Source organism: Fukomys damarensis, unplaced genomic scaffold (assembly GCF_012274545.1).
Source record: "Fukomys damarensis isolate Sample0158 unplaced genomic scaffold, DMR_v1.0_HiC HiC_scaffold_10, whole genome shotgun sequence".
NCBI classification, from domain to species: Eukaryota; Metazoa; Chordata; class Mammalia; order Rodentia; family Bathyergidae; genus Fukomys; species Fukomys damarensis.
The window spans coordinates 11,771,599-11,791,838 of record NW_022900922.1 but is presented as its reverse complement, the minus strand read 5'-3'; the positions used below and the strand labels follow the sequence as shown (position 1 = coordinate 11,791,838).

General features: G+C 38.9%; 1 protein-coding gene across 5 annotated transcripts in view; it reads right to left on the bottom strand.

Annotated features, from left to right (window-relative positions):
• Positions 1–1,798: 1,798 nt before the first annotated feature.
• The window catches only part of Ero1b (endoplasmic reticulum oxidoreductase 1 beta), a 55,103-nt gene continuing 36,661 nt past the window's right edge, over positions 1,799–20,240 (bottom strand). The window contains exons 3-9 of one of the 5 annotated variants that reach the window (XM_033761843.1): positions 19,533–19,625; positions 19,163–19,409; positions 18,345–18,414; positions 17,514–17,600; positions 16,175–16,308; positions 13,828–13,884; positions 1,799–3,036 (exon numbers count right to left, since the gene is read on the bottom strand). In XM_033761843.1, the coding sequence (XP_033617734.1) occupies positions 2,688–3,036; positions 13,828–13,884; positions 16,175–16,308; positions 17,514–17,600; positions 18,345–18,414; positions 19,163–19,409; positions 19,533–19,625 (1,037 nt within the window). In that variant the 3' untranslated portion in view covers positions 1,799–2,687. Of the gene's footprint in view, positions 3,258–10,638; positions 11,203–13,827; positions 13,885–16,174; positions 16,309–17,513; positions 17,601–18,344; positions 18,415–19,162; positions 19,410–19,532; positions 19,626–20,240 lie in introns of those variants that run through there. The other 4 variants (XM_033761841.1, XM_033761842.1, XM_010621983.3 and 1 more) reach the window with 4 other exon arrangements.

Below are 20,240 nucleotides of genomic sequence, written 5' to 3'. Positions count from 1 at the left end.
TTTTTTAAGCCCAAGACTACAGTGTTCTGGGGATATAAAAAATGGATAGCTCCCTCATCCCTGCCCGTGGAAGTCCATGCTGCAACGAGGCAGAGACAAGACAGATAAGCCATTCCAGAAGAGAAATGTACCTTTCTAGTAGATAGATTTTTGCACAGGCTCCTTCCAACTTTCCCTGGGAAAAATGAATCCTCAGCTATATATATCTACTTCTAAAATTTCCATTGTGCCCAAAACTTGAGCTGAATTCAGGTAGTAGAAGGAATAAAATGACCCCAGTGAGCTAAAACAGTGAGGACAAGGTGACTTCATAAGAGGCACAGATAAGGGGAGGATGAAACGCTGCAGCAGCCCCCCCCCCAATGCCACTAGCTCAGGCTTGAGGCAAAAGCTGGGCAAGGCCTGGCCAATGTGTGCCTGGTAAAAATACCTATGTACATACTCTGAACTTTAAACACTGACCAACTAGAGACATCTTCAGAATACACAGGATTTAAAAACACTGAAATACGCTATACTTAAGATTTACTATGAGAGTCATAATTACAGGTGCAATTTAGTGGTGGTAAAGTACACTCAGTGTTGTGCATCGTCCATCCTCCCTAACTGAAGTCCATTAACCATTTTGGTTTTAACAAGTTTATAATAGCCATGGATTTAGAATAGGGTCAGTTTTACTTTTTTTAAAATTGGATATGTACGTCTGTGTGTATGTGTATGTGTGTGTGTATGTATGTATATATATGTCACAACTGGAATAATGGAGGAGCAGGCAGGACAGATGGCCACAGGTGCATGTGGGCCGGAGCACAGGTGAAATGTGGGATGTGAAGTGTGAGGAATCACTTGGAAAGGGGACAAGGAGTGCACTTCTGCCCTTTCCTTACAACAGAAGGCACATTAAGTGTAGGAGACTGATCCTCTGACTTGGTTTTGCTGCCCCCCCCTTTTTTTTTAATGAAATCCTGTTTTCCCAAGGCATGCCCATACCCACCTCCCCTCTTGTCTGCTGAAGGGAGAGAAGGGTCACCAGGCCAGGCCCCCTTGCCATCTCTGAGCTGGAAGTCAAATGTCCAGGGCTCTAAGGACTTTTCCTAGAAACTTTAACCAACTGGAGGTATAAGGTTGAAAACACGATGTGGTTTAGAGTCACGTGCTGCTGTGGAGAATCAAGGAGACACCCTTACAGTCTGTCTTCAGTTATTGATGAAAAATTCAGTTCAGATCTAAGTGAATGAGTACATTTGTACACAGGCAAGAGTTGGAGGAATGAAATAGTAAAATATCAGAGATAGAGAGTTCTTATCTGAATGCTGGTTTAAATAATTGTCTAGATTGACCCATTATACAGGATTTCGTTATCACATTTTAGGGGAAAATTATACTGTGTTAAGATTCTGTCCATGTCAAGCAGAATCCAGTCAAACATTTTCTCTGCCTTCATCCTAGAGCTTTGTTTCTCCTTTTTGCTAACAGGCAGATCTAAAGAATCAGCTGGGAGACGCTGGCTATGTTGTATTTGGAGTGGTGCTTTTTGTGTGGGAACTGTTGCCGACCACCTTGGTAGTTTACTTCTTCCGAGTTAGAAATCCCACAAAGGACCTTGTAAGTATACCATTTTATATTTGCATAAAACACCATCCACTTGTACTCTTGCAACCTACAATTAGAATGTGTTTTCTAGCTTTTCTATATAGGAGAGAGCCTCTTTCGGGCCACTGTGATATAGAAGTCCCTTGACTATTTTATTCAAACTTTTCTTCTCCATAATTCTCTTTTCAGAGAAATGTTTTTTGGTTTAGCTTTATTTTACAAAAGAAATGAAAGTAAAATGCATCTTCGGGCCTGGGGAAAATAATTAACCACTTTATTGTTAAACAGTTAATGGAACAGCCTCACTAGTATTTGAGGCTCAGCTTACTGTGCACCAAGTAGATAAGGTTTTCTTCTAGCAAAGAACAGTGGAGAATGGTAATTTAGTTCTCTGCCCCTATAGCATGCTGGGTGGTGAATGGGATGACAAGGAAGTAAAAATAGTACTGGGGAGAGTGCGGTAAATTCTCTCCGCTGTTTGGTGTTTCAAACCTTCTCCTATTACCTGAATTCAGCTCAGTCATTTCCCTAAATGATTTACAGGAGCAGGACAGGATATGCAAAAGCAGCCAGAGTGCAAAAACTCCTGGGAGTTGCGCTACAGAGAATTCTAGCCACACAAACTGGTGGAAGAATTTTGACTGATGTGTGAGCTACCAAAGGAGTTGGTGAATTTGGTGAATTTTGGCCCACACGGGCAGTGTGGGAAGCATATGAGGAGCTGCCAAACAAGTCGCAGTTCTTAGTTTACACCCAGCTAATGTGGGCATGCTGTTTTATCTTGTTTTCTTCTTCTTCTCTGGGTAGTCACTACTGAGGCAGGAATAGAAAGTGATGAGACTGGACCAGTGGGGGTGGGGCACAGCCTGGCCTGCGGCCCCCCAGCAGAGATGAGCCGTGGCCCAGGAGGAAATCCAAGCACTGTACCTTGGAAATTTTTGAGGGGGCAGACACAGCGTTAAACAATTACAGAGCTAGGATCTGAAAACAGGCAGCTCCCCAAGTGATATCACCTTTAAATTTTTTTTGTTATAAATGCTCACACTGCACTATCTACTTTACTTTGCCTAATTTGGGAATCTTTCAGTGAAGAATTAAAATGATTTGTTGTTGCAAGCAAGACTGGAAGAGAGGGTAATCCTGTTAAAACAAAAGAACACTCCAGGTGAAAGCAGCAAATTCTGTCCAGGTGGGGAGGACGTTTTTAGTCTCTGTGGCAAGGCAAAGTGCCTGGAAGTATGCCCAGTGCTCACCTGTCTTTCCAGACCAGTCCTGGGATAGTCCCCAGCCACGGATTCAGTCCCAGATCGTACTTCTTTGACAACCCTCGAAGATATGATAGCGACGATGACCTTGCCTGGAACATTGCCCCTCAGGGACTTCAGGGAAGGTAAGACTGTTAACCTGGAGGGGCCTTGTGGAGGAAAGGGCTGCACCTGTAGGCTAGGGAGGACTAATAATGAGAAAAGACTGACACAAAAAAAGCCCCGCGGCATTGTAATATAGAGCAGTGTTTCCTAAAAAATTCATAGTGACAGTTTCTTTAATAGCTGTGCCATACACATGATGAGAAATGAAGGTTTAAAAAAGAAAATCAGCTTGGGCCAGGGACTTAGCTCAGTGGTACTGCATTCTGCCTCTGAAGCATGAGGTCCGAGTTCAACCTGCAGTACCAAAAACACCCAAAAAATAAAAGAAAATCAGCTTACATTGCAGAGTTTCTGTCTGTAGTGTGCTAAGATAACTGAATGTCCAAGAGACTTGATCATGGAATCACTTAGTGGAACATGATTTGGGAAATCAGGCAGACTTCTCTAGTCTGATGTTCTGATCGATTAAATGGTACTCAATTGCAATCCTGTGAGGTCAGTACTATCATAAGCCGCCTTATTCCGATGAAACTAAGGTATCTGATGTGGGGTGATTGCCCAGTCTCATTGGATTGAGCTCCGAGTCACTAACTATGCAGACAGTTTGTATGTATCCTAGCACCCATTTCCTTGTCTCATCTATGTCTGTTCTGTGCTTTCACATGCACTGTAACAAAAAGTTGCTGTTTTTGAAATCCACCTGCAGATTGGGCCCAGAAAACTTTGGAGAGGGCAGTTAAATTTAACAGAGCCCACAGCAGCACACACGGAGCCTGCAAGACAGTGAATGAGCTGGTACCACCTAACTTCCAGTGATCAGGGAAAGCAAGCATCTTGAGCACTTGAGTGCCTGGCCCGGGCCAGTCTGCAGCCCGGATGGTGCTGGTGGCAGCCATGGGGACCCAGTCCCCTGTCCTTAACCTAACCTGTAAGGTGCATTGCTTTCTGCCCACCCATCATTGTGTCCTTACAACCATGGATCTGAGCCAGCAGCTGCAAGAGGAGCCAAAAGGACGGCCTCAATGCCTCCTGAGCCTACAGGACTCATCCCAGACCCTTCCAAACCCCTCCCACCCCCCACAGAAGGGAAGGCTTGGCTTTGTGCACTCCTTTGGGAGTTTAAAGGCTTACATTAGCATTTCAGTGTCTTTCCTTATTAATAACACAGACAAAAAGGTTTCCTTTAAAAACTTCGAGTTCTGAAGAGGGTTCTGTTTTGGGGACAGGAGAACTAAGGAAAGCAGACTAATGCCTAGGCCTGCAGATTTAAAAGACGGCTGATAAATTTAAGGACTTCTGAGTACCACTTCTTCCCTAAAACTCTACTCACCCTGTTAACTCTGCTTGTCTCTTTAAACCCATTTGCTGCTGGAGCAGCCTTAGCGCTCCGACCTGGCAGAAGCATCGCAGAGCTGAAGACATCCTCACTTGGGGAAAAGTCTACTTTTCACTGTAGTTTAAAGGAAAACAATGATCAAAACAGCTTACATAGTGTGTATTAGACACTGTTCTGAGGACTCGGTAGGTGTTGCCTCCCAGTTTATAGAGCTATCAACATAGTAATAGTAGTGAGCTATACTCCACATCAGGATTGAAACACAATTTGTTGTTAGAAAATGTGTTGCAGATTGTGTCTGCTTTCAGGTTCTAGTACAGCCAGACTTCTGGGCTCCAATGCATAAAAAATGTTGCGGGCAGGCTGCCAGCACTGTGCACAGCACTGTTTTGGGTAAAAGCAGGCTTCAGGGAGTTAATTTAGGGACTAGAGAGGTGTTGATCAGTGGTACAGCATCTGCCTAACTTGCACAGAGCCCTGGGTTCCATCCCCAGCACCACACACATGAAACAAAAAACAATTTAAAGAATTTGGAGATTGTCTAGAGTTTATTACCAGTTTCCACCTCTGTCTCCCATACCTATAAAGTAGGAGCTTTCAAACCACTGAATTTTTTTTTTTTTTTAAAGCTTTGCTCCAGACTACTATGATTGGGGACAACAAACAAACAGCTTCCTAGCACAAGCAGGAGCTTTGCAGCAACAGCAAGACTCAACTTTGGATCCCGACAAACCAAGCCATGGGTAGCATCAGTTGGCTGAGTGAAGATGCCTAGTGGAAAGCCACAGAGACAGACTGCAAGATGGTGGGGTGTTTAGGGTGCTTTTCTTTAAGATACGGGACTTGAGTTTTCTTACAGGTTCGGAGGACTAAGCAATAATTAAGATTCATAGATCCTTATTTTAGTACTAGTAAGTAATTTCACTGGGTATAATTTAAACTTTTTAAAGAAGATCTGTACTTTTATAAAGATGTATTTTATGTAACTTAAATAATGCTAAAGTATACTAGGGTTTTTTCTTCAAGAATGTTACAATGTACACTGTAGTTTGCACAGACTTTTATGCATAATTCACTTTAAAACTATAGGATATATGGTCTGATAGTTTTTTTTTTAAAGCTTTTGGACTGAAATAGTCCTCAAATCCTTACCTCTGAGAGTCATTTAGACTCGTTCCACGTTGGCAGACTCCTGAAATACAGTTGACATCTAGAAAACTAATTCGTGTTGAAAGTCAAAATGAAATAGGTTTTCATAAGTTTATAAAGTAACTGACTCTTTAGTATTTTTTTAAGTCCAGATATTTGGTTTCAAAGATTTTGACATTTGCCAAAAGTCTGGTACTTCCTTCCATGAGGACACCAAGTATACAGTTCAGTGATAACAGGTGGACCGTGTTAACAGTGTAGCTGCCTTAAACTATTAAATCTCCTCTGCTATATTCAAAGTGACTGTGCATACTTTTTTCAGCTCAAATAAAATATCCCTTATCTCAGGACTATAGCAAGACTACCTTTCCTAGCTCAGTGAGTGGTCAAGGACCCCAAGAGGACATTATACCCCTGGTGCTAAAGTCAAAAGTCAGAAGACAAATCCTGATTATTTTTGTAATCTCCAACCAGTTAATCATGACCTTTATTTTTAAATAGCTTTTTTTTTTTTTTTTTTGTACCATGGATTGAACTCGGGATCGGCTTAAAGAGCTTTTTAAACAATCTGTTGGAAGCTGTATGTTTGAAACCATAGGGGCAAAACTTGTCTCTTAGTCAGTGAGGGCATGTTCTAGACAACTGCTCTTTATCTTTCACTAAAATGTTACGAAATAAGACTACTTTGACCCTAAGTGCCATTCTAAAGCTCCATTAGGTAGACCCTGGAGACATAAAACTCAAATGCTTTGATTTTTCACAGAACAGATCAGGCTCTACAATCTACAGCATCATTCCCCTCTCTTGGAATCTCATTTTGGGCAAGGGAGAAGGACTTGTACTGATGAGTCCGGTATGTGTAGTCTGCTGCAGCCCTGACACTTCCTCTCCTGGTCATCAGGAATAACTGACTTCTGGGCATTAACTCCTCAGAAAAACAAGTCTACTTCTCTTACTTTGAAGGTATTTAAAACCAGAACCTCAAGTTTGAAATGAATCATGACTGTGTTTCTGCCTAACATCCCTGCCTCTCCATACACAGAACAGCCTGGGTCACCCACCACTTAAAGTAGTTACTTCCCAGGGAAGATTTTACACGGAAGCAAACAGCACTGCCTGTCTAGAGTAAGTTGGTATTCTAAACAGTGTCAATCTAAGTCACGTCTTCAGAAAGTCCTGCATCCTGTAATTTAGTACAAATGGTACCTCGGTTCACAAATGCTTTTGTTTGCCTAGTTTGGTTTGCCAACAGAAGCATTTGGCAAAATTTTGTTTCTGTTTGTGAACTTGGCACCAGGTGGCAAACACACTGCAGCCATCTTTCCTGCATGAACACAAACGTGGTCATCTTTTCCAGAATCATGGAACGAATTAAGTTAGTGAACCGAGATACCACTGTATTTCATTAGCGGAGGGCAGGGATATGCTAAGTACAGTGTCACAAAAATCATGTAACAGTATCTTTTTTGTGTGTGCCAGGGATCAAACTCAGGACCTTGTGCTTTCAAGGCAGGCTCGGTGCCGCTGAGCTAAATTCCCAGCCCAACAGTGTGTATCTAACAGTATATAAACACTTTATAAAACTGAAATATCTAGCATTTACAAACCATGATCTACTTTTTTAAATAAAGCTGCTAGTATTAATGCAAACTTATTTTTTGTTGAAGGATTAAAAAAGATTAAGTGCCTATTCTGACCTCCTTTTAAAAGTAATACAGAAACTTTTAGGACTACTTGTCAGCAAGTACTAGAATACTATAAAAACCATGAGTGGGAGGAGACCGTACTGCCCACCATGCATCCTGTGAGGTGCTACGGGGATGGGGGAAGGAGATGGGGGAAGGAGAAGTGAGTGTCTGAGCTTCCTATTCACCCACTGTCAGAGGCAACCAATGCTGTTCCATGTGGAGAGTGATTTCTGGTTCTAAAAGACCCAACCATTCTCTTACTTTAAAACAACATAAAATTATAACTGATACTTTGAAAGTTACAAGTACATGAGGAAGAGCTGGTATTACAGAAAGCTTTGTACCCTCACCTATGTCTGTCTGAACACCATGGCTGAAAGTGTGTTATTGGAAGGGATGTCATCTCTGCAGTTGCCTAAAATTCTGACTGTTCAGACAGCTTTCACTGTCTTTTCCTTTTTGTGACACTAGCACCTTCCAAACTGCTCACTCTACACAGCGATGGCAAACCTTTGAGATCGAGTGTCCAAACTGCAACCTAAAACTTGCTTATTTGTTGCAAAATGCCAACAATGCAATTAAACCTGAAAACTGAGTTTTGGTTTATAAAAAAATAATTCATACATTGTCTTTTGCTTTAAAGGAAAAACGGTATGTGTGTTGTAGGTTCACCACTGACTTAGGACAACTGTTCTCAGTGAGCCTTGGTGTTGAGCAGACAGACATTTAACCTGTTGAGAGCACGTGAGTAAATGTGCATCAACCTTGTTCTTGAAGACAATGAGAAAAAGATTGTCATTCATATTTACATACTGGATATCACTGAGCAATTGCCTTCCTTTTTTTTTTCCGCCTTCGGTGCTGGGACAAACTCTGCTCATGTATGGTAGGCAAGTGTTCTATCACTGAGCTACACCCCCAGCCCATGTTTTTAGAAGGTAAACTTACGTTAAAACTAAGTAGCTATTCACCTGCTTTCTCCAAGCCAACATTTCCTGTCTACTCCCTGAGCTGTGTCTGAACCCTGCAGTTTTCCCTGGCACGGACTTAATGCCTTGCCAATGAATTCCTTAGTTCTAGACCTCCCTTGTCCTTTTGGACCTTGACTGCCTCATTAGTATGTTAGATTATATCCAGGATCACCTTTCTACCCCTGAACTTGAGCCTCTTTAGAAATGGGATCTAGAGGTCTAGTCTCCTCTAGATCTGTGAACTGTCCTCTCTTCAGTCTGCACTGCCCTCAGAAGTCTTCCCTTTCTGCACTGATTCCTGTTGCTACGACCTTCACTCCTGAATTTCACTGAGCCCCAGCACTCTAAGTCATGTTACTCCTCGAACGCATTAGCTAAAGTACAGAAAGAATGTATCTGCACAAGCACATACTGCTTTCCCAGGGGCCTTAAATCTGGGTCAGTGTGACTCCTTGCTATGCTTCTCTTGGGTGAACTCAACATCCTTCAACAACCTGGAGCCTAGGCTGAAAGGCTGGCGAGCACTTACCCACCTGAAGGTACTTTCTGTGAAGGAAGGCCATGACATACCAGAGGTGAGCCCCGGCCAGCAGCTGTTGGGGCAGTAACTTCACCTATGACACCATAATGGCACTGTCAGTAACACACCACAGTTCATTCCTGTAGAGGGCAACAGGGCTGGGGATCTAGCTCAGTGGTTCTGCTGCCTGCTTTGAGGTCCCGATTTTAATCCCCAGTACCAAAGAAGGAGGAAAGATTTACATTCCTGTGGAAGGCATCTCCTCCACTAGATGGGTTTTTCTAGGTTAGCACATATCCTTGACAATTTTATTGGGATGGTTTCTCACTATAAATGGTATATAATCTAGTTAGGCTATAGAATGGTAACTTCTTGCACTTACACTTTCATCTGTATATTGATTTTACTGGTTTACTACCCATATAAAGTCTCCTCTCATGCTCTGACAGATAACCAACTTTTGGACATAATGAGAAAAAAGGTAATAAACATTTTATATGTACATAGTCTTCAAATCATTCTTGGAGACTGTCTTAAAATAGAAGTACCGAGATTAATTCTGTCTACACAGGCACTATTACCATGCCTCTATTTGCCTATAATGTTTAGAAGATATGAAACAGATCTTTACCATCAAATCAAAAGAATAACTGGGTAAAAGTAAAAGTGTGCCATGTGTTACAGGATTATTTTAAACTCATGGAAAAATAAGAATAACCATGTGATAGAAAAGCAGGCAAAAGATATGAATATAAATACATACAAATGGCTCTTAAGAATATAAACTAAAAACACATTGATCATTTTTTTTCCCAAGCCCAACATTGTAACATCTCTCACAATAAAGCTGTGGGTAAGCAAGTACAGTGGTAAATTTCAGATGGCATGTGAATTGGTACTGTCCCCCTAGGGAGGACAGCGTGTCAGTTAGTGTCCTTCAAAATTACAAAGGCGTATGGGTCTTTGACCAGAGGTATGTATACAAACACGAAATGACATGTAAAGGTCTGGAAACAACCCGATTACCCATTAATGGGACCAGTTAAACGATGGCACATCCATACAATACCAGGTAAAAGTAACATGGCTATCCAGTGATGTGTGGGGAAAAAGCAAAATAGTATGTATGTGAGTGATACCACTTTGGATAAAAATGAGAGAAAAAATAAATGCATTTATATATGCCTTAAAAAGCATGGATGCGAAAACAAGAGAGAGACAATGGGCAGATAGAAAAGGGACCCGAGTTAACCGAGATGAGCCTGGGAAAATGAGAACATGAGGCAGCTGAAGTTTGCCCCAGGAACCTTGAAGGCAGGGAAGCCTGTCCTCCAGAAATGAGAGGCCCAGCCAAAAAAACACTTCTATTTTCACACACCCACCGAAACAGTCCAACAAAATACACAAAAACCCTGAAATCGGGTGCCGCCTCGGCATCATCCCTTGGAGTCCTTTGCTAGTGAGAGTTTCTCTCTGTTCTAATAAACTCCCTCCGTGTGTCCCTCTCTTCTGTGTCCATCTACTTCACCCTTCAATGAGCTCAGAGAAAACAGATGGAAACTTAGGAAATCAAGAACAGCGATTACATAGTGAGCACAGGGTGTGATGCAGGCTGTGGAGACACTGCGTAACTTTGGTTTTGGGTTTTGTTTTGTTTTTTGTACCGGAGATTGAACTCGGGTCCTTTTGGGTCCTTGCACTTGCAAGGCAGGCCACCAAACCGCTGAGCTAAATCCCTGGCCCTGTAACTTTGGTTTTTAAAACCCATGTGAATATACTACCTGTTTAAAAAATCAAATAAAATAAGTATATTTAAAAGGTCTTTGACTGGGCTGGGGATTTAGCTCAGTGGCACAGTGCCAGCCTCACAATTGAATTCGATCCTTGGTACCCCCCCCCAAAAAAGTCTTATGACTCATTACAAATCAAAATATGCTAAGTTTCAAGTTTCCACATTTAGGTAAATGTAAAAGACCAACTTATGAAATGACAGACCATTTTTATGAGTAGAGACTCTGGAGTGAGGATATTCTAGTTTCAAATTCTGGCTACTGCACAGCATTTCTGACTCAGTTTTCATATATCTAAAACAGAATTTTACTTACTGATAAGTGCTTTAGTGAAGATGAAATGATGAAGCCCTTAATTTGGGGCTTTCCAAAGCTTGCCTTTGTGAGTAGAAGAGCCACCAACCAAGCTACCTGGAAAAATACTTTTCCCTATTCCGCAAATTATAATCATCTTCATCTCATAAAACACTTAAAATGGGAAAAACAAGACAAAAGATTGCAGAAACGTGTACTTTAATTGACATTTTTGGGAGTCTGATGGTACAGCAGCCAATAACCTGTTCACAAAATCAAAGCTGCACCCTTAGATGTTACTGAAACAGAGTATGGATATATGTGTTGGGCTTTGATGGACCTAACTTGTCTTTTAGTGAGCAGCTATGGTTTCTGCAGGTACTCGATTTTCTAAACTGCTTGGAGGCTTACTGTGAACTGTGCTCAAGTTTCCAGCTGAAGACAATGCTGTGAAGAACCAAATAGCTGTCCTTTCTTATATACAATGGCACCTAGGCAAAGGTGAAAAGTGGCATAGTGTTTCAGACACATAATGAGATTACAGAACTGATGTTCAATGTCAAAATATGTGACAGAAGTTTTAAGAAGTAAAATCTATTACTATTCTGATTTTCTTCATAAACCAAGACTCAAAACAAGAACACTGAAAATTTACCAATTTATAGTCTGTCTAATTTACAGATTCCACTTGACAAAAAAGTTACATACTACTGGAGGAAAGAATGTTTCCTTTTCCTCATGTTTATTACTTCTTCAGCTGTTACAATCATTTCTGTCAGTTATATGGTAAAGTGACAGATTTTAAAGTAGGTGAGAAGATACAAACAAAACACCAAGAGATGCTCACTAGCCAGGCATGTTCACAATGTAAACTGCTACTGTCACCTTGTAGCAATGGGTACGTGACCTGGAAGACAGTCTACAGTACAAGGATCTAAACAGCACCAGGTTCACAAAACACAGGCTCCTATGGTTTGCATGTTAGAAATATAAACAAACACAAAATACAGGCAGTCCCTCCCCAATCTAATCTATGGTAAAGTTAATCAGATGAATTTTAGCTTAAGAATACTTCATTTCTTTGCCTTTTTTTTTTTTTTTTTTTTTTTTTTTTTGGTACTGGGGGTTGAACTCAGGACTTGTGGGTTGCAAGGTAGGTGCGGTGCCACTGAGCTCTAAATCCCCGGCCCCAGAATACTTCATTTCTTAGTGAAAAAATTCATTAAAATTTTAACTAAATCTAATTTCCTAGAACACACTGTAAATATACTATTTTTCCTAAGCTTGAAACAAATTGCAATAAAGAAAAAAAAATGCAATAAATGGAAACAACCAAAGATTTTCTTTAGTAATGGAGTTTAAGTAACTTTTAACTACAGGAATGGTGAAGTAACACTACCAGGAAGGTTTTACATTTATAGTAAAAATACACAAAGTGCATAATTTTTCACATTTTTAAAAACTTCAAATGAACACTAAAAATAATTCTTTGTGTACTAGCAAGATTAGTAGATAACTGCTTTTAAGGCTTTTTGCCTTATGGTCTCCTTTCCATACCATATAATGCTTACAACCCGAAAAAAGCAAAAAGAGGAAGCTCTAATCAAGTTAGCCTTTACGATTCAATCTATCTAACAGACATCGCCAACACAACAAAATTCTGAGTTTAGAAAAGTTAGTAATTAGGTGAAAAAACTATGAGACCTTACTCGCCCAATCATATCCTTCACAGCACAGCTACATGTTTTAAAAAGGGGTAAGCCAACTCAGTACAATTTAGAGTCTGTCATAAAGCTGTCAACACATTTCAGACTTTGGCAGAATAAGATGTGGGTTTAAGAGCACTTATTTTCAGGAAATATAGAGTCTAAGGAGAAACTAGACTACTAGCATTACTTCACAGATACAACCTTTCAAATCGGTCCCATTGTATGCACTGACATCTTTAAAAGAATCAAGATTTTAAATATTGTTTGGAGACCTTTTTTTTTTGGTACCGGGGATGAAACTCAGGACCTAGAGCTTGTGAGGCAGGCAGGGGAACCACTGAGCTAAATCCCCAGCCTTGTTTGGAGACTTTAAATCTCAGGTTTACAAAGTGATAGTCTAGGATCTATGAGTCCTCCATTGGTCCAAGTCACACAAAGTACCACTGATACAAAATGAACTAAAGATGGAAAGGAGAGGACAGGAAGCTGAGAAGATGGCTGACCTAATCTCCCTGCTGAAATGCCTCACCAGAGAAAATTAGGTGGGATTGCATAAATTACATTCCAAATTAAATCCTTTAAAGATGCTTGCTTTACAGTAGCAAATTTTGTGTATTTAGTTTTAATGGCATTATAAATTCACAGAATCCCAAATTTTATCAACAACTAATTATATGAATATGTAGATATAAGTAACTGAACATGTCTAAAATTAGGAGAGAGCGGCAAAGTTGGAAGAAATGATCTGTAGGTTCTAAGTAAAGAACAATCGTGCTCCAGCTCAGTCGTGCACATGTGCCTTGCTGAGCACGGGAAGGGCACTCATCTATCCACTTTCACCAGCACAGGTCCTTCAGACCCAAAATAAAGCAGCAACCACAACTAAACACCTCAACACCAATGCAAGTGAAGTTGAAATCCTCTGAAACCACTCACCAAAAAGACCATTCACTGCACTGACAGCTCCATATTATTGGTGACAGCTGTAGTGCTGGGCAAGACTAAAAACATTAAATCACTGATAAAATTCACCACTGATACCAGCCCTGAGCAGCAATGGTTCTCTCGTTCTTTTCTACAACAGATGGTAACTGTCACTAGAACAGAGATAGTCATTAAAGTTCAACAAGCAGAAATGGAAGAAAATAAGAACAAAACCAGTTTGAAACAATATTCAACAGAAACACAAACACAGAATTTAGTATAACTTACATTTTTTAAAAGTACATACTTCATTTATAAATAGCTCTAATAATCTAATAATCATAAATATTCAAGTGAGCATTTGAATTTTCTCTTTAAGAGTTCAGAATTCTTGAAGTATTAGTCTTTTTGCTGACTGTCCAAGACTAAAAGGCTTCACAGAGTCATTTTATGTCTAGTTAGACATATAAAAGCCTTCATTACCTACTGTGTTGTAGTAAGACTTTAAAGTTCTGTAACTCCCTTATACTTGTGGAAAGCCTACAGGAGAGGAAAAAAGCAATGTTAGTACATACAGGTAATATGTGTACATATTTCAAATTACTGATACTGTTATACGGGCTATAATTAAAAATGAAATCTAAAATATATAAGCAACACCAAACAGAAGATTCCATTTTTAAATGAGTCTGCTACAGTTTTTATTGAAATTAATAAAACAAGGAGCTGTGGTTTTTTGGTCTTGGTTTAGAGGAGGCAAAGGAAGCCAGTTACTAGGACTTCTCAGTAGAATGTAGATTAAGAGGAAAGGCAAGACAGGAATAATTTATGATAAATAACCTCAAATAAGTTAAGTTTGACCTTTTAAACTCATCTGGCACACTCTCCAAAGGGCCACTCCTTTCTTCTGGTTGCCTCCCAAACTCCCTAATTTACATTGCTGGAGCCTCCAGGGTGAAGACTTTTATCTCCTGAACCTATCTGGTACTGTGTTTTTTAAGTGGTTACTGACTTGTTGAACGAAGGAACAGAGAGCTCTTCAGCCTCAGCCCAGGTGTAAAACTGGAGTGGGAAGCACAAAAACATCTTCAAGCTCAGTTTTCCTCATGTACAATTTGTATAATTCAGGGTTGACAAGAAAAATACATTTCTCTTTCTTACAACTTAGGGAGGGATGTAGTATGCAGTGTTAAAAGTCTCTATTATCAACCCTTGAAATGTTACCATTTATTGAGAGCTTAGGATGTGCCACACTGCTTTTTAACCTATCATGTATATGACCTCAAAAAACACTGAAAAGCAGCAAAGTAGATTTAATTAACTCTGGTTTTACATTTCAGGAAAACCGAGGCTCAAATCAGTCAAATACTTCCCCAGGTTCACCCAGCTAGTAGTGGGGTCTAACAGTAATCGTTTTTATCTCCCTCATTTTACCTAACAAGGAAGCGTGGTCAAAGAGAAGGGATTTGTGGGAACCCACACTGCTAATAAATGACAAGCCAGGATTCCAGGACTCAAAAACCACAAATGAAATGGGTTCTAGATACAGAACTAAAACTACGAGGGTACATTGAGGAGACCCAGGGAAATTTAGGTAAAATTATTTTTTTCTTCTCAATTTTAGTTGGACAAGAGCTTAAATAACATTTAAAGTCCTTTTCACTTCAGATTTTTTTTTTCCTTTGGTACCAGGGATCAAACTCAGAATCTTGCACTTGCAAGGCAGGCAGTGGCATTACTGATCAAAATCCCCAGCCCTATTTTTGGTTTTCTAAGACAGGGTCTCACTATGTAGTTCAGGATGGCCTTAAACCTGCAGTGATCCTTCCTTCTAATCTTAGCCTCCTAAGTGCTGGGATTATAGGCATACACCGCCATTCCAGGCTTCATTTCAATTTCATTTTAAATAAATTTCATCATTTTAATGTTAATTTCCTATAGGCCTCATAAGTGGGTAGACTGAATTTTTCATGAAATACAGATTAACAATGGACATTCTGTCTTGTGTTTTAAATCTCAACCTATATGCTTATTAAATGGAAGCAAGAAGTATGATTTATGTCTTTTGAACATATCCATGTCTTTTGAACATACACATACTAAGAAAACATAAGCATGAATTTCCCTATTACTTGGTCCCTTATTAAAAAAATTTTTTTTTCCTTGGCCTGGGGATTTGACTCAGTGGTTCTGCTGCCTGCCTCATAAGCACAAGGGCCTGAGTTTGATTCCCAGTACCAAAAAAAAAATTTCCTTGATTTGACTTTTTTGCCCTATTTTTCCAAGACAAGATAGCATTTTCTGTGATATTCTTGTGTTTTATGTATGTGTCAGTTGGCATTGCATGTATCTCTGTAGGCAAATTATTTTTGAAATAATTTGTGGTATAAACAAACAAACTGTAAACATAAAGTGGGGTAGAAATAAGTGAAAGACTCCTCAGCTTAAAATAAAGAGCAGACGAGTTGAATTTCCCCTCTTATTTCCTTCTAGAACATGCTCACTTGACTTCTATAACTGTACTTGAACAAGTTAGAAACACCGAAAGCTAAGATTATTAGGAGAATATTTTTCCCTACAAAATTGAGTAAGCACACTGAAAATACCGGCAACTAACTAACTGTTCAGAAACAATTTTTCCTATAACCTATAGAAAAACATGAAGCCTTGAAGCCATTCTAGGCAAAGCCAATACAGGTGTAATTGTATCATTTTTGTCGCCAAACCAAACCAGAGCACATTCTGATTTAGCAGAGAAGACAATTTCTGCACTATGGAAACCTGCAAGGGAATTAAGTCTTCATTTCTTAGGTACAGAAGTGGTTCTTACCTTCCAAAAGCATTTAAAAGAGCAACTATTTCCTGACGCGTGAGTTGGAAGCCTTTAGAAGGACTGTTCTCTGGAAGCTTTTGGATTTCTTTTTCAGAGAATAGTATCTTCAAGGCAGTTCCTAAACCTTGAGTCTTAAAAAAACCAAACAAAAAACCCTTATAAATAACTTCATATAACAACTGCAAAAAAGATGTAAAGGAGGAATACCCAGCCACCACGATGATCATCAGGAAACTCATGTGAACTGAGCTTTTAACCAAAATGTTAAATCATACGCAATATAATTTCTATTCTCTCAGGTTTACATGTAATAAACTTAGCTAAGCCGTTAAGGAAACTTGAATAGTCTAACACTTGTTGGACATGCACTATTCTAAATTACCAAGATGTCTTTTTTTTTTTTTGATACCCAGTATCGAACTCGGGTCCTTGAACCACTGAGCTAAATCCCCAGCCCTACCAAGATGTCTTTTTAACTGAAAATATCACCTAAGAACTTCAATGTTTGATTTGTAAACTTGAAAGTTTTTTTTTCTTTTTTGGTGCTTTGAATTAAATTCAGGGCCCCATGTATGCTAGTCAAGTAATCTACCACTGAAACAAATCCCTAACCCCAGTGAAAGCATTTTTTAATAGGCTGTAGTAATTGAAAACTCAGATTATCAGTGATAACTACACATAATTTCTCAATTATTAACACGAGAGGAAAAGAAATTTTGAAGTTCAGCATAGCTTCCACTGATATAATTCTTTTTTGAGACACAGTCCTGCTACGTAGTTCAGGCTGACCTCAAACTCATTATGTAGCCCAGGTTGGCTTTGTGATCCTCCTTTTCCAGCCTCCCAAGAGCTGAGATTATAATCATGTGCCACCACCACCGACTTCATTCTGGCTCTTGATTTTCTATTATCATCTTTGCACAGAAACAAGATTAAAAAATATCAAACAATCCTTTTATACTGAGTATCTAGGATAATGAACCTTCTTTGTACCTGTGACTCAAGTGTCTTCTTTAGACCACCAAGACAAATTCAATGACTGAAATTATCTTTTATAATTTTATATTTTAAATACATAAAATTCTTTATTCATATACCAACATCAGAAATGAATCTGAGGTTATATCACAGACATGAGATACAAGAAAAATTTAGAGTACTAGAAAAGCATCTGTGCCTGTAAACACGCAACAGTTTATTTTTCACTAATAAAACAAAAATCACACTTTGTATCTGCCTATTACTAAACTCCTAATTCCATGAACAATGAGGACATTTAAGAAATTGCAGCGACTCAGTGGGAAAAATGTAAGGTAAGAAAAGGTAATATACATACTTGTAACTTCCCCCATAATCTGCATTTGTCACATCCAACACAGTCCATAATATGGGAGATATTTTTGAAGTGTAACCGGAATTCCTCCTAGCAGACAGAAAATATTTTCAGTCTAATAAGGCTTTTAAAAGTAAACTCCAGGGCCAGGGATTTAGCTCAGTGGTGCCACCGCCTGGCTCACAAGCACAAGGACCCAAGTTTGATCCCCAGTTTCAAAAAAAAAAGAGTAAACTATATTTGACTTAATCTGTAAGAATTAAAATCTGTGAGTTTATTAATGAATGAGCTGCTTTTCAAAACTAAAGAAAAACTGAACGTGTATAGCAAAACATGGCACTAAAACAACTGACAATGGAGATTTATAAAAATAAAAACTCATTCTGCATATTACTTTTTACTGGGGGGGGGTTGACTTGATGCAAAGCACCAAAATATACATTATGATGGACCCAAAAGTAAACATGTTTGTTTACTTTTAAGGAATTTAACTGCTACTTCCATTCGATATCTACATATAACTAATGGGAAATGCATCTTTTTTATGTTCCATTTACTTTAGTGGCTTTGCTTTGTGTGCACCTAAATGAGAATGATGGCCCTAGAATACTGTTTTAAATCACTCATTATTTCATGAGTTTTAAATCACTCATTATTATACTACATTTGTCATAGGGGCTCAATCAATATTGAGGATCACCATTTATAGCAAAATCTAATCAGACTAACTTCAAAAAGTTGTAGAAGTGTGAAAGAAAAGAGTTTAGATGAATACAATTAAAATATAACCAGTAAACAGCTCCCCACCCTGTCCCCCAGTCAAGAACTTTTTACCTTTAGTGATTTCGCCCCCTTTTTGTCACCTGCAAACATGGATTTCTCGTCAAAGTGCATGGGGAAGGACCTGGTAAAATGATAGTATGCTAGTAAGTTACAGATGAAAAATCCAAATACCTTGTATTACAGCTTAAGAATCTCTATTCCTAAAAATATTTAAGAATCATTTACTTATAGGACAGTACAGTTCACATATAAACTAATAGAAAAATTACAAATAGCTGTGTAATTTGTAAGATTACAATATTTGAAGGAAACAAACATTGCATGACAAAATCTAAAAAAGGAAAAGTCTGGAAAACATGCACACTTAAAATTCTTTTAAAATTTAATTTATTTTCAGTACTTTTTGATCTGACTTTCCTCCATGTTCATTAACATCCACTAAACTTGAGTTCTAGAGACTGAGCATTATTTTTAAAATTATATTCTGGAAAATAAAGACTAATGCTCCCTCATGTTTGCATCTTAATGCTAACATACTTTTGATATCAACTAGATTTAAATAGCAATCGGAGGAATACAAAACTGGCAGAAAGAACCTTAAAGTAGCATTACAATATGATACTACATAAAATCTTAAATATTTTTAAATACTGCCTATTTTCAAGTATGGGTTCGTCAACAGAGCTTTACAGATGCATTTTAGTTCACAGTTTTATAAATAACTAAAATGCTATTGTTCACTGATATTTCCCTTCTCAGATCTATTTTTCCCTTTTCCTAACTCCTAGGAGTCAGCTTTGGCTGCATGTCAAGTGTGACATCTGAGCGCAGTTTCAGAGCATCTCAGAACACTGCCAGTCAGTTCTTACTTTGTATCTTGAAAGATACTCAGAAGAAGGGTTTTGGTGTCCGCATCTTCTTCTGTGTTTCCAGTGTAAAGATCGACAATGGAGCGTTCAAAGTAGGGGGCCACCTTTGACAAAGCTCGCAGCTCAATCAAGTATAAAAAGTAAAGATTCTTAAGCCTTCTAGGACCTTCTCCCTTGGTTTCTACAGGGTCAAAGTGGTGTTTAAATTCTCTGATATTAGGTCCCCAACTCGGTTTACCCCAGGTTTCTAAAAAGAAGGAAAAATACATTACATTCTTTCAATGAAAAGGATTTTTATCTAGAGAACATGTATCCCCCTCCCAATTAATTTTTATACTGAAGGCCAAAATCTCCATTTAAAATCATTTACCTTCCAGAAGGTAATTGGCACATAGATGTAAATTGATACTAGCATGAAGTCCTGATATAAGCTTATAGAAGACTCTCTTCTCCAGACACAAACCTGCTCAGAAAAATATTGAAAAAGAAATCATGCACACTGAGATAACATATAGTGAATCAAGGAAATTCAGTACACAGGTTTAAAGTTAAGATTCTAGGACATTAAAGATAAATCAAGAAATAATAAACAATTAGGTCAAGATTCTCTCACTAGAAGAAAAAGTAAGAATCCACCTTCAGAAGGGAGTTGAGTATGATGAAAATTTCATGCAGAAAAGACAGAATGGCCTGGGCTCCTGTAGGTCCAAACACTGTGGACACTGCTGGCAAGTTCCCACATTGCCCAGAAGGTGACGGCACAGCCTTTCCGTGTGTTAGGCTGAGAATTTAGTAAAGCAAATATAATTGTAAAGTTACTCCCTTGACCAAACAGTAGCTGTTTCTCCGAGGCCTCTATTTGCATGTCTTTCTTGAATCTACTTGGTAGTGGACAAAGAGGAATATTAACATTTTGTTCTCTTACTGTCTGGTTTTATCTAACTGTAAACTCTGAAAACAAACATCCAGGAATTTCAACTAATAAAAAACTGTATTTACTATTCAAGCAGGCATCATGTGGAGTTCAGGAATATGGTGGATTTTATGTAGACTTCTTAACCCACACAGGCTTTTACTC